This window comes from Seriola aureovittata, chromosome 17 (genome assembly GCF_021018895.1).
Source record: "Seriola aureovittata isolate HTS-2021-v1 ecotype China chromosome 17, ASM2101889v1, whole genome shotgun sequence".
Lineage (NCBI taxonomy): Eukaryota > Metazoa > Chordata > Actinopteri > Carangiformes > Carangidae > Seriola > Seriola aureovittata.
Window position 1 is genome coordinate 7,664,790 of NC_079380.1, and position 18,061 is coordinate 7,682,850.

General features: G+C 42.7%; 1 protein-coding gene across 1 annotated transcript in view; it reads left to right on the forward strand.

Annotated features, from left to right (window-relative positions):
* Positions 1-18,061, forward strand: part of shank1 (SH3 and multiple ankyrin repeat domains 1) — an 83,155-nt gene that overhangs the window by 43,515 nt on the left and 21,579 nt on the right. The window contains exons 8-15 of the mRNA XM_056401078.1: positions 1,142-1,258; positions 1,937-2,014; positions 2,872-2,938; positions 3,039-3,208; positions 4,503-4,624; positions 5,323-5,471; positions 6,927-7,040; positions 7,839-7,914. Of these exons, the coding sequence (XP_056257053.1) occupies positions 1,142-1,258; positions 1,937-2,014; positions 2,872-2,938; positions 3,039-3,208; positions 4,503-4,624; positions 5,323-5,471; positions 6,927-7,040; positions 7,839-7,914 (893 nt within the window). The remainder of the gene's footprint in view (positions 1-1,141; positions 1,259-1,936; positions 2,015-2,871; positions 2,939-3,038; positions 3,209-4,502; positions 4,625-5,322; positions 5,472-6,926; positions 7,041-7,838; positions 7,915-18,061) is intronic.

An 18,061-nucleotide genomic window follows, 5' to 3' on the forward strand; every position in this document is an offset into this window, starting at 1 on the left:
GTGTGTGTGTGTGTGTGTGTGTGTGTGTGTGTGTGTGTGTTGAAGTGGGATTTGACTCAAGTTTAACACTGACACTGAGATTTTGGTATTTCAATTGACCAAAGCCTGTATGTTATATTTTCATACTACATGATATATAAATTATGCATATTCTCATGCCCACCAGATACAAATGAGATTCCTTGAAATAAATGGTCGGCCAGATTTTATTGCCTTGAGGCCCTAAAAAAAAAAAGCCCACTGAACTGAACTGAAGACTTTCATACGGTCAAACTGTAATACTGCTGCAACCAGCTTTACAGTGAGGTGATCACTGCCTCCACTGGTGCTTTTATTTTCTTATATCAAGACGCTTTGGAGCTCATTATCACGCTTATACCGTGACCGCGTATCAGAGGACACGAAGGAAGCACATGTTGAAATCAACTGAAAAGTGTATTTCCACCAGTGACTTAACTGATCATGTAGCATGAAACAGAAGTATTGTTGCCATGGTTACTTGTAGTTTTACTCACTGATATAGGTCACTTGTTATGAAATACGTTTGAGCTGTGCTGACGTATGACTCTTACAGCCGACCAATCAGAAACGAGTCTTTGATATGGCCATAATGTATTTAGATTAAAACATAAAACACCTAAGAAAAGTAAGACAAATGTAACGTGTGTATAGTTTTGATACCCAGTGTGTGATGTTTCCTCCTGCGTATGTGACTGTATGATGATTATGAGTATGATTATCGTTAATATTGGCTCTCACTGTTTCCTGCCCCTCTGAGTTTGGAGCTGGTGTTAATTAAATGGTGTGTCACTTTATAACTGTCACCTTGTTCTTCTCTCTCCGTGACACTCTCTTCTTCCTTGTTTGCTTCTCCGCCTCTCCATCTTCTTTATTAAACAACCACATAAATCCTTCCACCTTTAACTCTTTTATCACATCTTGTTCTTTTTTCCTCAATTCCTTTGTTGGTAATTTTTTTTTTTTGCCTTTTTCATACCCTTCTGCCTTCTCTCTCTCTCTCTCTCTCTCTCTCTCTCTCTCTCTCTCTCTCTCTCTCTCTCCTCTCTCCCCCCCCCCCCCCCCTCTCTCTCTCCCTCCCTCCCTCCCTCCCTCCCTCCCCCCATCTCCTCATGATCATCAGGCCTGTCAGAATGGTAACTCGCAGCATCTGGAGCACCTCCTCTTCTATGGGGCGGATTCCTCCTCCCAGAATGCCTCTGGAAACACTGCCTTGCACATCTGTGCTTTATACAACAAGGTACACATGTCAGCTCCTATAGAGTTCTGGTAGAACACCGTATGTCTATTAATTCAATCCAAAACGAGTCAACCGGTCAGTCTGGCGAGCAGTGAACCGGAAGCCATGGGTGTATGGCTACTTGGCCATACAGTAACACAGCACTAAACTAAAACATACAGTGTAAGAAGCTAAAAGCCTCATAATGCCATATGTAAGAACTTCACCTGCCCCGGCTCCAGGCCTCCTCTCCCACTCACCATCCAGCATGAGTATCAAGACCTCCTCTGTAAGGCTTCTCTAAATCCGTGAGGAAACACAACAGAACAACTCGAACATAAATGCTTTGTATCATGCTGAAAAAGTTACACGCCTTTTTAGGTTCAGTATCCTGAATCTAAAGATTTTCAGCAGTTTCAAATGAATCAGAATCAAACATTTAAGCTGAATTCTGAAGCTGAATTATTAATAATAGCATATTATATTATTTTTTAAATTTTTACCACCTAAACAACGACAAGTGAAACTGAGATACTTAATCTGCCATGTTTAACATATTTGAAGTGACATTATAGCACAAGGAAAATGTAAATAGACACAAGACGGCACCATACTCTTTGAAGCCACTTGAACAAATGACATGCATTACTACACATATTTTTACATTAAATGTACATTAATCAACGCTGTTTGTTGCAGGAAAGCTGTGCACGAATCCTGCTCTACCGGGGAGCAAATAAAGATACGAAGAATAACAGCGGGCAAACCCCCTTTCAGGTAATGACTGAGTGCCTGGCTGCGTAATTATGTGTGTTGGCTGGTTGCATGGTTTAGTGTTTTATTAAGTTAACGTAGCAGAAAGTACCAGGGCCTAATTTCACTTTAAACCATTACTGTGCCGCGATGCACACGCAGGTCCCAGGTGGCAGGACTGTGTGTGTGTGTGTGTGTGTGTGCGTGTGTGTGTGTGTGTTTGAGACCCCTTAATCTGGATACATTAACTGTGCGGAAAAAGCCAGCTGAGACAGCCCTGTTGTGTGTGTGTGTGTGTGTGTGTTTGTTTGTTTGTGTAAAAGAGAGAGAAAACAAGCGAGAAGACGACACAGAGAAAGCACTCAAATTTGCTATATCGTGCAGTGAGCTGCATATTTTTTTTCTTTTAAAGCATTTGTGCAGTGGTGCAATGAAAGAATGTTCAAATATGTTTTCATGTGAGAGTACACATATGTGTTTGTTGCATTATCCATTTGCCTTTGACTTTGTAGTTCTAGATACCTTATAACCTGGATGACTGAGACACTGCTGGAATATTACACATGAAGGGGATAATGCGTAGGTTTATATTAATTATAATCTAAACAGGTCACAGCCATGAACCTCATTCCTGTGCAGGTTTAGAGCGCCTGCAAAATCATGCATTTTTCATCAATGGGATTTAAAATATACAGCAGCATAATGCTGCCGTAAAAGCACACAAACAGAAATATTAACCTGTTTCTGTCACCCTTGCATTCTGTGTATTAATTTGCCCTGTGTGTGTGTGTGTGTGTGTGTGTGTGTGTGTGTGTGTGTGTGTGTGTGTGCGTGCGTGCGTGCGTGTGCGTGTGCGTGTGTGTGTTATTGTTTTTTATCAGGTGGCTGTCATGTCTGGCCATTTTGAGCTAGGAGAAATTATCAAAAACCACCGGGATACGGACGTGGGTAAGTAGCTGTGTCCTGCTCTGAATTATTTCACACCTGTTTGAATATGTGAAAACTCACTGCTCACCCTCTGTCCGTCCCATCGCCCCTCACCTCCCAGTTCCCTTTGTGGAGTCTCCAAAGTACGCCCCACAGAGACGGGAGAGCGGCAGGACGCTGACAATTCCCCACCCTCACCCCTTCCTGCGGGCCAACAGTGACAGCAGCATGAACCTGCCAGACTGGATGGCAGTGCCCAACGCGCCGGGGACCAACATCGTCTCTGTGCAGGTATGTGTGTGATAGTTCAAATTCTTTACTGTGGAAACGGCAGATGACAAAACAGTCTCACCGCCAAAAAGTCCATTTAGTGATGTCCATGATATATTACTGCTGTGTCATGAAAATAACATGTTCTATATACGAACTCTATTCATTGAAAAACAATAAAAACAAAGTTGAATAAATAAAAATAAAAATATTTGAATGAGTCATATCAAGATTGCATAAAATCAGGTAGGACAGCATTTTTAAAAAAGTGCTGGAGTGATAAAAGAAAAATAAAGCAAATGCACAAGATTAAAGAGATGTTACATATGTGATTTATTGGTAAGCTGCAGCAGATACTAATGTTTTAAACCTTGACTGAAGCAGATCGCAGGTGTTCAGGAAGCTTGTTCCACAGGTGGGGAGCAGAGAAAGCTGCTTCACCTTTCTTGGTTCTGATTCTGGGAACGCTGAGTAAACCTGTCCCAGGCGACCTGAGCGGTCTAGATGCCTCATATCATAGATCGGAGATGTATTTTTTGCCCAAGACCTTTAGGGTAGATTCATCATTTTCTATAAGCCTAGAAAGCTGTGTAGAGAAACAGTTGATGAATATTTCCATTGCACAGATGGAAGCTTGAGCAGCTGATTATTGATTAAATTATAAAATTTGAACGGACATAATACAATATAACGGATGACTTTTATCAACCTCTAGTGGTAAACATCACTAATTACAACAACTTGATTATTGCTTTTTCCAGATTTCAGGTTTTCACTCCATAAATAAATCCAGTAATCTGATCAAATAAATGGCTTCTTGTTATCATCTTCTTTACAGCGGTTAAAGTGATCATGGTGAGTGATAGATATGAGACATTTGTACACACATTTAATTATATCAGTCATGTTTTATGACTGTTAGTTTTATCATCTGTAAACATTACAAGCTCAGCCAGTGAGGGAGTTTTTCTAATTAATAAAAGATGTGGAGTCAGAGCTGACACAGCCACAGGGAAGAAGAGACTATAGTTGACAATACAACAAAGAGAAACATAGAAAAAATATTAAAGTTATTATAACTAATAGTCAAACTGAATGTATTTAAAGTAGGTCAGAAAGAACACAAAAACCATACACCAGAACATTGCAGGTTAATGTGGTTGGTTATGTAAAAAAACTGTACAAAAAGACATTGATGAGCCACACTCTGTGCAGGTATGTGCTGCCAGTTTGCAAAACTTTAATGGTTTTAATGATCTGAAAACCTCATTTCAGTTTTTACTGACATATTGTAACACGTAGATATCTTTCCCAGGGCTATAAACATACTGGTACACTGCGGAGCTCCAGCAGTCCCAGGGGGGCGAGGACACGCTCCCCGTCCCGAGGGAGGATCGGAGACAAGGAGGACCGGAGCAGGCAGAGTCGGAGACAGGGGTGAGTGTTGGCGGCTGAGAACAAGGTGCTGCCGAACAACAACCTCTCTTTCGCTTTTCTAACAAGTGCAGAGTTGAGAATTTTCTACTTGAGTCTACTGGCCCATAAATATGTTTAAATGTATCTTATCTAAGTCTAAAGGGCTGTAAAAGTAGTTAAATGTTGTTTTTCAGTCTTCAGTATCAGGTCTGTGAATGTTTTTTTTGTGGTGAATTAGCTCATTTTAATGTGTGAAACAGCGGTTTTGTGAAGTGAGGTTAGTCAGATTTGTAATAACTCAGTAACTCTTTACTTCAAAGAAAACTAGAATAAAAATCAAAATAAAGATCCCAGTGTGATTAAGTAAGTTATATTATTACTACGGATATTAAGACTTTTCCCTTTTTCTCTGGGTTATTTAGTCAGCTGTATCTATAGGGAAGAGTTGTTGGCTTTGAACTGTCTCGAATATAATACATCAAAATAGATTAAACCACCCAACTGTATATAAAGTAGTTCAAAATGGCTCCCCCTCAACGAGTTTCAGTAATATATAATAAAATAGTATGAAATGGGCCTTAACAAGGGCTTTTACTTTTGATATTTCGAGTACTTTTTGCAGTTCTGTCCTCTGACTTATAGTTTTGTATTTCTACTTTTACTAGATTTTAGTACTTGATTTTTATCTCTGTCTGTCCCACCTGCTCCCTCCCACCCAGGCCTGCCCCCGCCACCACCACCGTACAAACTGCGGGGCAGCGCAGACGCCTCTACAGCGCAGTCCCAGGACGAGTCTTTGTAGCTACTCGAGCACACTCTGCACAGGGAGAGCGAGAAATTAGCTTCAATAAGGGAGACAGGGTCAAAGGTGAGAATCTGTGCATTTTCACATTGTGATGGTGTGTTCACATCTGTGCGTGTGTGTGTGTGTGTGTGTGTGTGTGTGTGTGTGTGTGTGTGTGTGTGTGTGTGTGTGTGTGTGTGTGTGTGTGTGTGTGTGTGTGTGGTGTGTGTGTGTGTGTGTGTGGTGTGTGTGTGTGTGTGTGTGTGTGTGTGTGTGTGTGCTGGAGCATAATACTGCATTTTGTCTTCCACATGAGTTGAAAGTGTCTATCTGTTTGGGAGTCAGTGTTTGTTTACACCTGATACTAACAGGACTGGATTGTAAAGTCCTCCAGAGGTGCGTTGAAGGGCATTTTGCCCCTTTAACAAGAACGTATCAAAGGAATGAATCTCTACATGAATCAGAGACGCAGTTTTGAAAGGTACACACATGAATTGAGACACATTCAGAGACATGCAAAGCAACTTTACAGACACCTTAAAAAGATTGAGTGTAACATGCACTTACATGTGCAGTATATGCTTGTCTCTGTTTGGGCACTTTGGCATAGCCCCAAATTGTTCCTTATAATATGTAAGCTGCTGACTGCAGGGGTTTAACAGTTTCAGAGGTGAGATTTAATTAACAGCTCTTAAGCTAACACCATTTAGCTAACTGATAAAGTATTCTGGACACAAAGCCAGATGCTGCATCACAAGCACATTTAGTTATTTACCTAGCATTAGCTAATGCTAATGGCAAATATCCAGTGGCTGCAACAGCATGGCTAATGCTACCAAATGAATGCTCCCTCACACACCCGTAAGACACAGGGCATAGGATGCCACGTGAGCGTCACACTGATGTTTTATTCATGGCCACCTGACGACTGTAAATCTAATATTTTACTCACCTTTTAGACTTTAGACTCTGTTTTCGAGAGAACCAAGCAAGATGTTTTCACCTGCTTTTAGTTGTTGTGCTAAGCTAAGCTAACCCGTTGCTGGCTGTAGCTTTGAATTTAAAAGACAGACATGAAAGTCTTATCTCACTTCCAGCTAATAAGTGTAATTCCCAAACTATTGCCTTAAGCATCTCTTAAAGAAACAATGAATTGACGACCATTAACAACAACACTTTAAAAATATAAATTCACTCAAGAAGTCTTCAGATGAGTTTGTCATTTCCTAACATGAGTGTAAGGTCTCTATATATGTTTGTATTCAATGTCTGCAGGTATGAATATGTGTGTGTTTGTGAGTGAGTCTAAGGTGTCGCCAGGTATGTATGTCTTGGTGAGTATGTAGGAGGTTTGCATGTCTGTGTGTGTGTCTACATTATTTCCTTTCAGTCTGTATAATATTGTCTTTTTGTGTGTGTTCATTTCTCATTGGTATCTGTGTGTGTGTGTTTGTGTGTGTGTATGGGTGTGTGTGTGTGTGTGTGTGTGTTGGGTTGCCTTTCTTCATGACACACTGGTCTTTCCTCCCCTTCCTCTAGTGTTGAGCGTTGGCGAGGGCGGTTACTGGGAGGGGACAGTCAGGGGTCGCACAGGCTGGTTCCCCTCCGACTGTGTGGAGGAAGTGATGCTTCGAAGCCAAGACAACCGATCAGGTGCTCACCACCAGTCACACGCACTCACAGATAAACACACGCACGCACACACACACAGCAGGGTCATCCTGAAAAACGTCCAACTAGATTAGCCTTAAAATGCTAATTTTGTTATTATGTGACCATGTGAATTAAAGACAATAAACTGCTATTCCTCTTGTATTAAATTGTTTAGTAAATCTACAATTATAAACATTAGGTCTGCAACTAATAGTATTATTTTAATTAATTAATTTAATTTTAAATTAATATATCAATTGTTATTCTGATTGACTTTTTTGGCAAGAAAGTGCCAGAAATAATTAATAATCTTTAGCCATGTCAGCAGCTCTGTTAGCTACATCCTAACGTCAGCATGCTAACATGCTCACCATGACAACATGAACATGCTGATGTTTAGTAGATATAATGTTTACCAGGTTCACCATCTAAGTTTAGTGTGATAGCAACGGTAAATACAAAGCGCAGCTGAGGTTCTGGTTTTGTAGGTATTTAAAGTAAAGTATTTGACACATTCAAATTTTTATAAATTGACATCATATTTATATATTTAATTCTGGACCAAAGTGGTGCATAGTACCGTCGCTAGATCTACGCTAGCATGGCTAAAACAGGCACTTCACTACTTCTCTGAGCTACTTCTCAAAGATTTTCAAGTTACAGTGACAGCAATTCAAGATAAACAGCAAGTCATCACATTTGAGAAGTCGTTACTTGAATTTATTTAACATAAACATTTAGTTTAGTAAAATTCCACAAATCATTTTTCCTGATGTCCCTGTGATTTTGGGTTTTCAGAGAGCCGCGGAGAACGAGCCAAAAGGCTGTTCCGCCATTACACTGTGGGATCCTACGACAGCTTTGATGCTCCCAGGTAAGAGTGGCCTTGCCGCTAGCCGTCACTGACGTAGTGTGAACTGAACAACTGCCTGTTTGATCCGAAGACACAGCGGTGTGCACAGGGTTAGTGGTGGGTTCATTCAGGGTAAGGTCACACCAGAGCGGTGCTTCACCTACCAGAGGGGTATTTGAGCTGAACACAAGGGTACTCTTACTACTACTTAGATGCTCCAGTTAGTATCCAATAAAATATTATTACTTCACCTGAGAACTGGACATGACCACCACTGTTTCCTGTCGTTGCCCGATGAGCTGCTCTAACTGAGGGGACGAGGTGTTAAGTTCTTTGCTTAAGAGTGTGATGTAACTCGTCTATCCTCCTTCATTACAACGCTACTGCTTGACTGTTTGGACGTACAGCACATGCTGGCAGGGGGTTTGTTTGTATGGTAACACATCTATCCAGATAAGATGATTCATGTAGTGATTCACAGGTTCCACTGGGTACTTTGGATTGTGTGATGTACTGTGTTGTGGGTGATTCCTGCAGTATAGCATGACGACATGTGAGTGTTCGCCTCAGGTCTAAGAGGCCGATCTGCCTGCTTTCACATTGGAGTCATCCTCACGGCAGAGGTTTACCTGCTATGTTTTGACTAGCTGTTTTTTTTTTTGTTTTTTTTATTTGCTGAATTTAACCTGAGCAGACAGGCAGATTTTTGTCATATCAGGATGTTCCTTCCTTTGTGTGTCTGCCTCTTTGACTCTGAGGTGCAGAGCTGTGTTGCCAGGCTGCGGTTTTCTTTTTTTTAGGTGGGCTGAACTTGTCGGTGATGTCGAAGGTGCTTTCAGACCACTCTGATGAGTAAGGCTGAAATTTCTTTGTGTTGACCAGTGTTATGAAATCACCAGATGACCATTCCCTGAACTGATGCATATGTATCACTGCGCCATGGGACTAGCCACAGATAATCTTGTCTTAGAATAACAGCTGAGATCTTCAACTTTTAACAGAAGGTCATTATGCGTTCTGTGTTAATACAGATAGTCATCCACCTACTGCGACTTAATCAGCATCTGGTCTTTCACAGCTATTCATTAGCTATTTATTATACAGTTCAACACAACCAGAAAATATTCATTGCAGCTTTTTGAACATAGATCCAGATCTTCTAGAGGTGATCTGTTGACTCACGAGCGTAGAAAACTCTCCTGTAGCGACTTTGGCTGTGTGACTTCATCTCATTAAGTCAGACTAATATAATGTCATTCCCTTTAATGCCTTGCATCTGCATCATGGCGGCTGCAGTGTCGCTTTGAGGCAAACTCATTTCAGTGTCCAGGACTTGGACGGAGCAGAGAGAGAATTATTTACATAGAAATAAAGCCGTTATCAATCACATGTATTATTTACGTGAAATCTCTGCCTTGTCCCTCTCTCTTTCCCTCTTTTACCACTCATTATCATTCTTCATGATTCCTCAGCTCTCTCTGTAAAGGCCTGCAGTTTTTTTCCTTTTTTCTTTTCATGTTTTCTTTTCTCTTTATCCATCCCGCTAACAGTGTTTCTCACTCGGCCGTGCACATAGCATCATTTATTATTAACATTCTTTTCATCAACAGTGACATTTCATGCAAACGACACACTCAGCCATGCAAAGTGACACACATATGTTTGTGGACACACGCTTAACACACACACACACACATACATCATGGATAATTAAGGCTGTGTGTTCTGCAGCATAGACGGAGCCCGAGACTGTTTGTTTGGCCAAGCAGGCATGGCTGACTCAGAGCCGCCTACTTTCGCAGCCTTTATCTCTACATGTAATATCTCACCTATCCTTCCTTTCATCCCTCTACATTTGGCCGCATATCCTGACCATCTCTGCATCCCTCCCTCGCTTTCTATTCATCACTGCTATTGCTTACCCCCCTGTACTTTTTAATTTTCTTTCTATCACCCTCTCTCCCCTGTGGTGTCTCCATCTGGAGGTCAGACAGTGAAGGGCACTCTAAAGGGAGAGGAGGGCTAGGGAGCGGGATGAAGAGCTTGGGTGAAGGAAGAAAGGCATCCCATGTTTACAAATGGGTGAAAAGAGACACATGTATTGTCTTTTTTTTTTTTTTCCTTCAAGCATCAGGAGACCAAAGCAGGGTAGAAAAAAAGTCGGAAGAAAGACGCCGTCTGCCACTTTAACATACTACATTCTGTCTGTGAAAACCAAAGCAAGACCGAAATGGATTTTCAACGCTCATATGATTCTAATAATTTTTTTTTTATTAGGGATGGAAACCTCAGTTGGTTGATCGGCTTCCTGATCCACCACATTGGTCCAGACTGAAATAAATCATAAATGATTTGATGGATTGCCATTGCCAAATTGTTTGCAGACATTCATGTTTCCCAGACGACGAATCCTTGATGTTGGTGACTAAATAATACTTGCAAAGCTAGCATTCAGCCTCAGCTGTGCTTTGTGCTTAGTGCTCATTAGTAGGTTTGGGCGATATCCCAAATTTTATATCTCAATACAGTCCAGCCCAAGTATCGCGATATATGATATTATCATAGTGGATGTTGGGTTATAATATAATTACATTCTTGTATTTTATGTTTCAGGTATAAGCCATACTGCCACTAAACGGCAGTTCAAAAATGTATTTGTCACATGCCAATGTACAATGTTCAGTAAGCAAAGTAGTGAAATGTGAGCCGGACTTGGCAGCAGGGCAGACTGTTTCATTATGATAAATATTGCATATGGCAGGTAATATTGCATAATTCAATATTCGAAACCTACTTAATGGCAACTGTAAGCATGCTAATATGCTAAACTAAGAGAGTGAACATTGTGCCTGCTAAACATCAGCATGTTAGCACTGTTACTGTACACATGTTAGCATGTAGCCCAATGCACAGCTGTCCCTCACAGCTGCTAGTATGACTGTAGTATGTTAATTTTGTTTAGTCATATTTTTGAGCTGAAATTTTCATCAGCCAATATTGGTTAACATATCTTTTATTTAGACCATGTCCCACTCCCCAAGTGTTTCTCCCAGCACTGTGTTTTTTAAGAGAGGAAAAGCCTCTGAAACTGTATTTAGGTCACAGAGAAACAAAGCTCTCTGTTGAAGAACACACTATAGACACAATAAAACCACAATCATCCATGTGACCCTGGCAGATCATTGATATACTCACTCTTTGCTCCGTTTAACTGTGTGATGGACACTCTGAGGTCTGATGATACTGAATTTGTTTCACTCTCTCACAAACGGACCTAATAGATTTTTGATCTCATAATCAAAAACGACAGATGTTGGTGAGGTTCTGCTCATGGATCGTAGCTGCTGAATAGACGCTAGTTGTAATCGAAGCAGATTTTATTTTGTAATTAGCCATTACAAACTAGAAGAAATTGGTTATTACATTAAAAAAAATTAAAAGGCTGAATCAGGATGACCCGCTCCTGGATTGTGTTAGATGACCAAGGCACTGCTCTTACAAAATACCTGGTGTCAAGTTAACTTACATAACTTTTGCTGAATTGCAGTAACCGTTACATGATGGTAGAGGCCTAAAAATCCTGTAACAGGTGGATAAACAATAATACAGTCAGTGAACTGGCTCAGTAAAGAGCGGTGTCTACCTTAGGCTTGCTCACATTAGCCACCATAAGCTACTGGTCATACCAGAACTGAATTAAGTGTGCGTTTTATTTCCTATGAATTCAACTTTTATGTTTTTGTCTTCTTTCATAAGTTGCACATTTTAAAGGCATGAGGCTTTTGTTCCCGTTTTTTTTTTAACGCCTGAACGAGACTGACGGGTTGATATCCAGTTCTTTGATGAACGCCTGACATTGGCCCAGCATATTGGTTAATCTGTAATGGACAGAGTCATCCTCTCTGTCACTCACTGATCCTCACCTCCCGTTCAGCCCACTGACTGTCATTGACAGCCTGATTTATTTATTTTTTATTTTTTTCAGCACAGGACAAGCCGTGACAGTTATAAGGCGTGATTACTGAAACCCGGCAGTCAGCAAGATGAACTGCTTTAACTTGATAATGTGGTGTGGTGATTACATTAACAAGAGCGAAAGCACTGAGGAATATGATGACTTGGGAAGCGGCGCTGACAAATGACAAACAAATGGGGAGACGTTAGGTACGTCTGTCATGCCCCTCCACCTTAAATGTCTTTTTAATCAACACCCGTTTGTCCTCAACCTACTTTACATCTTTCCTCCCATCTGCTCCTCTTCTTTCCCATCACAGCCTTTTTTCTCCTTGGGTGGCTGCATTTATATTATTTATACTCCCCACCTTTTTTTTTTTTTTTTACTAAGGTCTGCAACAGTCAAATTCAGGCCACTCAGTCAGTTGGGGTGAGACATGCTCTAAATATTTCAAATCAGGACAGACTAATAAGAGGAAGGAAAAGCAATGAGAAATTTGAAGTAAAATAGAATTTACTGAGAAGAGGAGGAGTAGACCGCGTGGCAGGAAGCGGTCCGCAGGAATAAGATGCTTCCACTAGACGCTGGTGGTGGTGATGAGGAATGGGAACATCTTCAGGAGAGGAAGACTTCTCATCAGAGGGTTTGATTGCCACAGGTGAGGTAGTCCTTCACAGTGCTGAATGACAGCAAAGACAGAGAGAGAGAGCACTTTTAAAGTTTGACAGCTTACATGTGATTGGCTAAAGGCCGGCATGCCAGGTTGTGATTGGATGAAAAGAGCGTGTGATTTAGAAGAAATGCGCAAGGAAATGGTCTTCCTGACGACCTTCCCCTAAGCATCATTTGGGTGATATTGAACCGCTGTGGTGATCAGGTGAAAATGTTTTCTACAAATCAAGTCTGATCTGTTCTCAGGTCTGAGCAGCATTAATGACAGAGGGAAAATGTTGACTTGCAGTGACAATTTAGCTGTTTATCTTTCTTTTCTTTTTTTTTTTGACATCCTGTTTCATATAGCTCCGACCACAATGACCTGCTTTTGTGAAAGAAGTTCATCACTCATTGCTTACGGTGGCCAAGGGAGATCATGCACTCCCACAGAGGAAAAGACAAAATTTCCTCTTTGACAACATTTAGGAAGTATTTAGAAAAAGAAAAAATTAAAAATAACATAAGGAGCATAAAGAACCCTGCAGAAAACACAGGTAAATACTGAAATGCTGCAAGTTGTAAATTCATGTCAGTGGTGTATATCCTCGCAGGCTTTCACTGTTTACTGGTGATTTCTTTGTTTCTTTATGCTGCTTATGTTTTGTCAAATTGGTGCAGATGTTTCTTCATTTGTTTGGGTTGTTTGTCTGTTTTCTCGTGGTTTTCTGAAGAGCTTCTCTGTTGCCCGCTGTCACAAAAATTAAGAGCAAAAATACATTTAAAAAATTTCGTTGGAGTAAGAACCTCATCTATTAATTTGCATAATCTTCTGGGATGAAAAACATACATTATGTAGAGCTGAATCATCTCCTGTTAAACATAACAGCATGTACTGACATACTGTATATTATTGAACCGACTGTAACATGGAACTGAGTGTTTGTTTCTACTGTAGCCTTGAACTGGCCTGGAAACACTCTAACTTTGTTTTTCCTCAATAAAACAGATGAAAGCCATAAACCCATAGTTCATCCGCTCTCTGTGTCCTTGCCACAGATGCACCGAGCAACTCAACACAATCTGTACATGCTGCTGCTCCTCTGCCAGCCCACATGAGACCGTTTTTTGGGCCAACAGTGGGTCAAATAAGGATGAGCGAGCACGCAGTTTGGAGGAGAGAGGCAGAGCACCCTGCTAAACGCTGCTGTGGTGGTCCGGTGTTTTTCTTGTAAGGCACATGCGTCGCCTCGAATATGTAACACAACAGTTGGTTGACGCAGTTTTTGCATGTTTTGCAAACTTGTGCGACTCACCACCTTACATGAGTTTTTTTTTTTTGGGCTGAAATTTGCAACAAGAGAGAGAAAACTGCATCAAAGAATGTGAATGTGTGTGTTTCCGTTTTGCCGTAGAACGACAGACACACACACACACTTACAGGATGGATTACGCGGACATGCACATAAACACAAACACACAGTCATGTGGACATTCTGCATGTTGGCTCTCCTGCTCCCCCCCCCTCCCTTCTCTCTCTCTCTGTCTGTCTCTCTTTCTCTCTCCCTCTCTCTCTCATCACACATGCATGCACACACAAACACAGATACTGTACACACAGGATCACAGCGGTGTAGCCTGACATGCAGGGAGAGAAACAAAAAGGCAGAGATGAGAGAGGACGAGAGCTGTGATCGTCCTCGAATGCAGGAGGGAGGCAAGAGGGTGAGAGAGAGAGAAAGACAGGGGAAAGAAAGAGAGAGGGACGTCGAGAGGGAAGGAAGGAAAGAAGGAAGGAGGGAGGGAGGGAGGGAGGGCAAGTCGACGGAGGACAGCTCTTCGACATACGGGGAAGGAGGCTCTGGCTAAGAGATGATGTGAGTGCCTATTTGAGAGAATCTGTACCTCTCTCTCTCTCTCTTTCTCTCTCTCCTCCTCCTCCTCTTCCTCCTTCCGCCACTCATCCGCCAGCTGTTTCTCTGTCCTCTCTCCTCTTCCTGTCTGCGTCGACCCCCCCCGCTCCCTCCTTTCCGTTGCTCTACCCTCTCATTCATGCTTTGTTTACAGCTAATGTGAGGAAAGAGTGTGGTGTGTGTGCGCGTGTATGTGTGTGTGTGTGTGTGTGTGTGTGTGTGTGTGTGTGTGTGTGTGTGTGTGTGTGTTGGAGGTTGGAAAGAAGGAAAAAAAAGTGGGGGTGGGTGTGTGCGGTTAGTTAAGTGTGATTTAAAGGCACGTGGGGTCAATAACAGCAGGAGGACAGCAGCAGAGGCTCCAGAAGGATCTGACGTTGTCATATAATCAGCTTTTTTTCTGTGTAATATTACATAATAATAATTTAACTTGTCATTCATCGTTATGTCACATAATGATGATCACACCTTTTCTTTTAAACTTCAAGAGCCCCCTGCCCCCCTCCCTTTGAATGAATTATTCCAGATAGGACTCTACTGTATAGCAGAGACTTATCTCAGTGGCATCTGTTTTTATGAATGGGGAATCATGGCAGTGATAGATACATAGAGTGAATACTATACATATGAACTATAGGAGGGGTGTGTATAAGGAGGGGGGGGGCGTGAAGAGAAATTGATGAAGGGGCAAAATCAGGATGGAGGAGGAAGAGTGTGTGGTTTTGCTGGTTGTGTGTGAGTTGATTGCATGAAAGCATGCATGTCTGGGACTGTGTGTATGTGTGTGTGTTTTTGCATGAAGCCCCCCTGCTAAGAAACCCAATCACCTCTCACACTCTCTCTCTCTCTCTCTAAATTACCTCATTTCTCTCTCTCCCTTTTTTTAAGCCACCTTATTCCCCCTCCCTTTCCCCCTGCTCCTCTTCTCTCTCCCTCTCTTTCTCTCCCTCTCTCTCTCTGTGTCGCAGTCACAGCGAACCATCTCCATCTCTCTCTCTCTCTCTCTCTCTCCCATTCCTCCTCTCTCTGTCTTAAGTATGAAGGGGCTGGGAGAGCTCGGCCCTCTCCCTTTCCCTTCTTCCATCTCTCTCTCCTCCTCTTCCTCCTCTCCTCCTCCTCCTCCTCTCTCGTGGCTCGCGCTCGCTGCTGTCTCGCTGGAAGACGAGAAGGAGAAGGAGCAGGAGAAGGAGGAGGAGGAGAGGGAGGGGAGGAAATGGCGATGGGGGCATGCGGCGAGGAGGATCTCTCCCTCTCCCTCTCCCTCTCTTCTTCCTGGCCGTCGCTCGGCCCTGTGAATAGGAGCGTCTGGTTCATTTACAGGTACCTGCCATGGCTTTTTATACCCCCCCCCTTCCCTCCCTCCCTCTCTCATTCTCTCTCTCTCTGTCTCTCTCCCTCTCTCCCTCCAGTTGCTGGGGGAGATGTGTGGGGTGGTGGTGGAGGAGGGAGGAATGCATGCATGTGGACATCATGGATGGCAGGGCAGGATCGATTTGATAGATTGACAGATGTTGCAACGCATGCTTGCAGACGGATGTGTTTGATTCAGTGTCTGACTGCGTGTGTGTGTGTGTGTGTGTGTGTGTGTGTGTGATGTATGTGTGTGTGTGAAGACGGACGAGAGCTGCTGCTGCACAGCCCCGGTGTCTTAGCAGTGCAGCCGCTCTGTGTTTCGCTGTGTGAACATGTGTGTGTGGCGTTTTCTTTCTCTCTGCTTTGAATCGCTCTCTGAACAAATGTCCTCTAGCAATGCTGCACCGGCAGAAGTGCTGCTCGCTGCTGCTACTGATGTGCAGATTGATTACATGTTTGTTTGTGTGCATGCATGCCTATGTTTGTGTGTGTATATGTGTATGTATGTGTATGTGTGTGTGTTGTATGTGCATGGATGGAGGGTTTGCTGTTGTCGATCATAACACAAGGGTATAGTAGGCAGATGTCTTTTCCTCTGTTGGCTGGGTGATTGCATGTGTTTTTGTGTCCTGTATGATGTGTGGCGTGTTTTCGGTATGTTTACCTGTGTGTGTGTGTGTGTGTGTGTGTGTGTGTGTGTGTGTGTGTGTGTGTGTGTGTGTGTGTGTGTGTGTGTGTGTGTGTGTGTGTGTGTGTGTGTGTGTGTGTGTGTGCGTGTGCGTGTGTGTGTGAGAGGGGGAGAGAGACAGACTGCCGACAGAATGGAAACAGCGCATGGTGAAGGAGTTTTAACGATGCAGCATGCATGACAAGTTCTTCTTCTTCTTTCTGACACCTCTACGGAAGCCTGCTGGACCAAACCTGGTTAATATGCCTTGGCTTGGTACCTATGTAGTACGAGACACACTGTGCGTTGTGCTGGATTGTGCAGCCCAGTCGCTCGTATCTGAGACACTGATGACAACACTGGGCCGCTGGTACTGAGGAAGCAACACTGAGTGACACTGTCACCGTGTGCCAGTTCAGTGGCTCCTCTGAAGGATGCGGCCCATGAAGGTGGACCCGAGAGGCTGAACCTACCCCTCCTCTCTAAATGAGACACAGACACCAAAACTAATTGTTTATACAGGTGTCGACTTGGAAAGAAAACAAGTTTGCCATTCTCAAAGAAAAGTGTAGATGTGAGTGATAAACTGGGTTAAGTTTAAAGATGCTCAAAGTTGCATTACAAGTTTAGCAAACACATTACGGACACCTAGCAAAGCCTGCATTCAATTTCCATGGTCTGGTTGGTGTAGTATATTTACTATCTGAATACAAATACCTGCAATTATGTTGAAGAGGATCGCCCGAGCGCTCTGTTAATCAATTGAGCAGCTCACACTGGGGGACACTGGAGGCTTCCAAGGAGAAACCGGTTGGGCTGCTTTCGAACCGGGACAGGCCTTGTTAGCCCCTGTAGCCATGTATTCGGCCACTGAACATGGACACAGCTAATGTCGCTTAAAGTTGATGACATCCTCGAAGACAGCAGAGCATTGGACTTAGTAGTTGCCGCTGGTTGGAGGAGGATGCAACCAAGCACACACAAACACAAACAGACACCCTGAGTGAGTATGGGATGAGTAGTATAACCTACATATGACAGTTACGAACTGACACATCATCCAGCTCTTCATGGAAGAACATTGGTGATTGGCTTGGTGTTCTCACTGATGCTGAGAGTGCGTCTATGCAGTGGTCCTGCATTTTCTGCTGCTTTGCTATCACCTTTCTTAACATTACACAATGCTGCTGGATTAATAGAACTGGCTCACAGGCAGTTATAAGGCACCATTTGTTTAAAATAACCAAAAACGTCAAGCTCGCTGATTCAGAGCTCATTATTGACCTCGGTGATGGATGTAATAGTTTGTCATGGGTGATTTTTGAGGCATTTTTTCGTGTTGTCCCTCATATAAAAGTTATATAAAATATAAGACGAGGAAAACTTCCGTAATGCAAAAATATGATTTGCTGTCGGTGTTAAGTCGCCTGCACACTAGCTGAATTTCCATGGTTGTTCAGCTCAATAATTGAATGAATTCCAGTGACCTGTTGCTGGTGTTGCCTGCAGGGACAGAGCAGGCCTGCAGAGTCAGTGTGATGAGTTTGTCTGCATTTACCAGTACCTGATTTAACTAATCTAAACCTGACAGTGCAGATCTTAGGGGAAGTAGTTGTTTTTTTTAAGTGTATG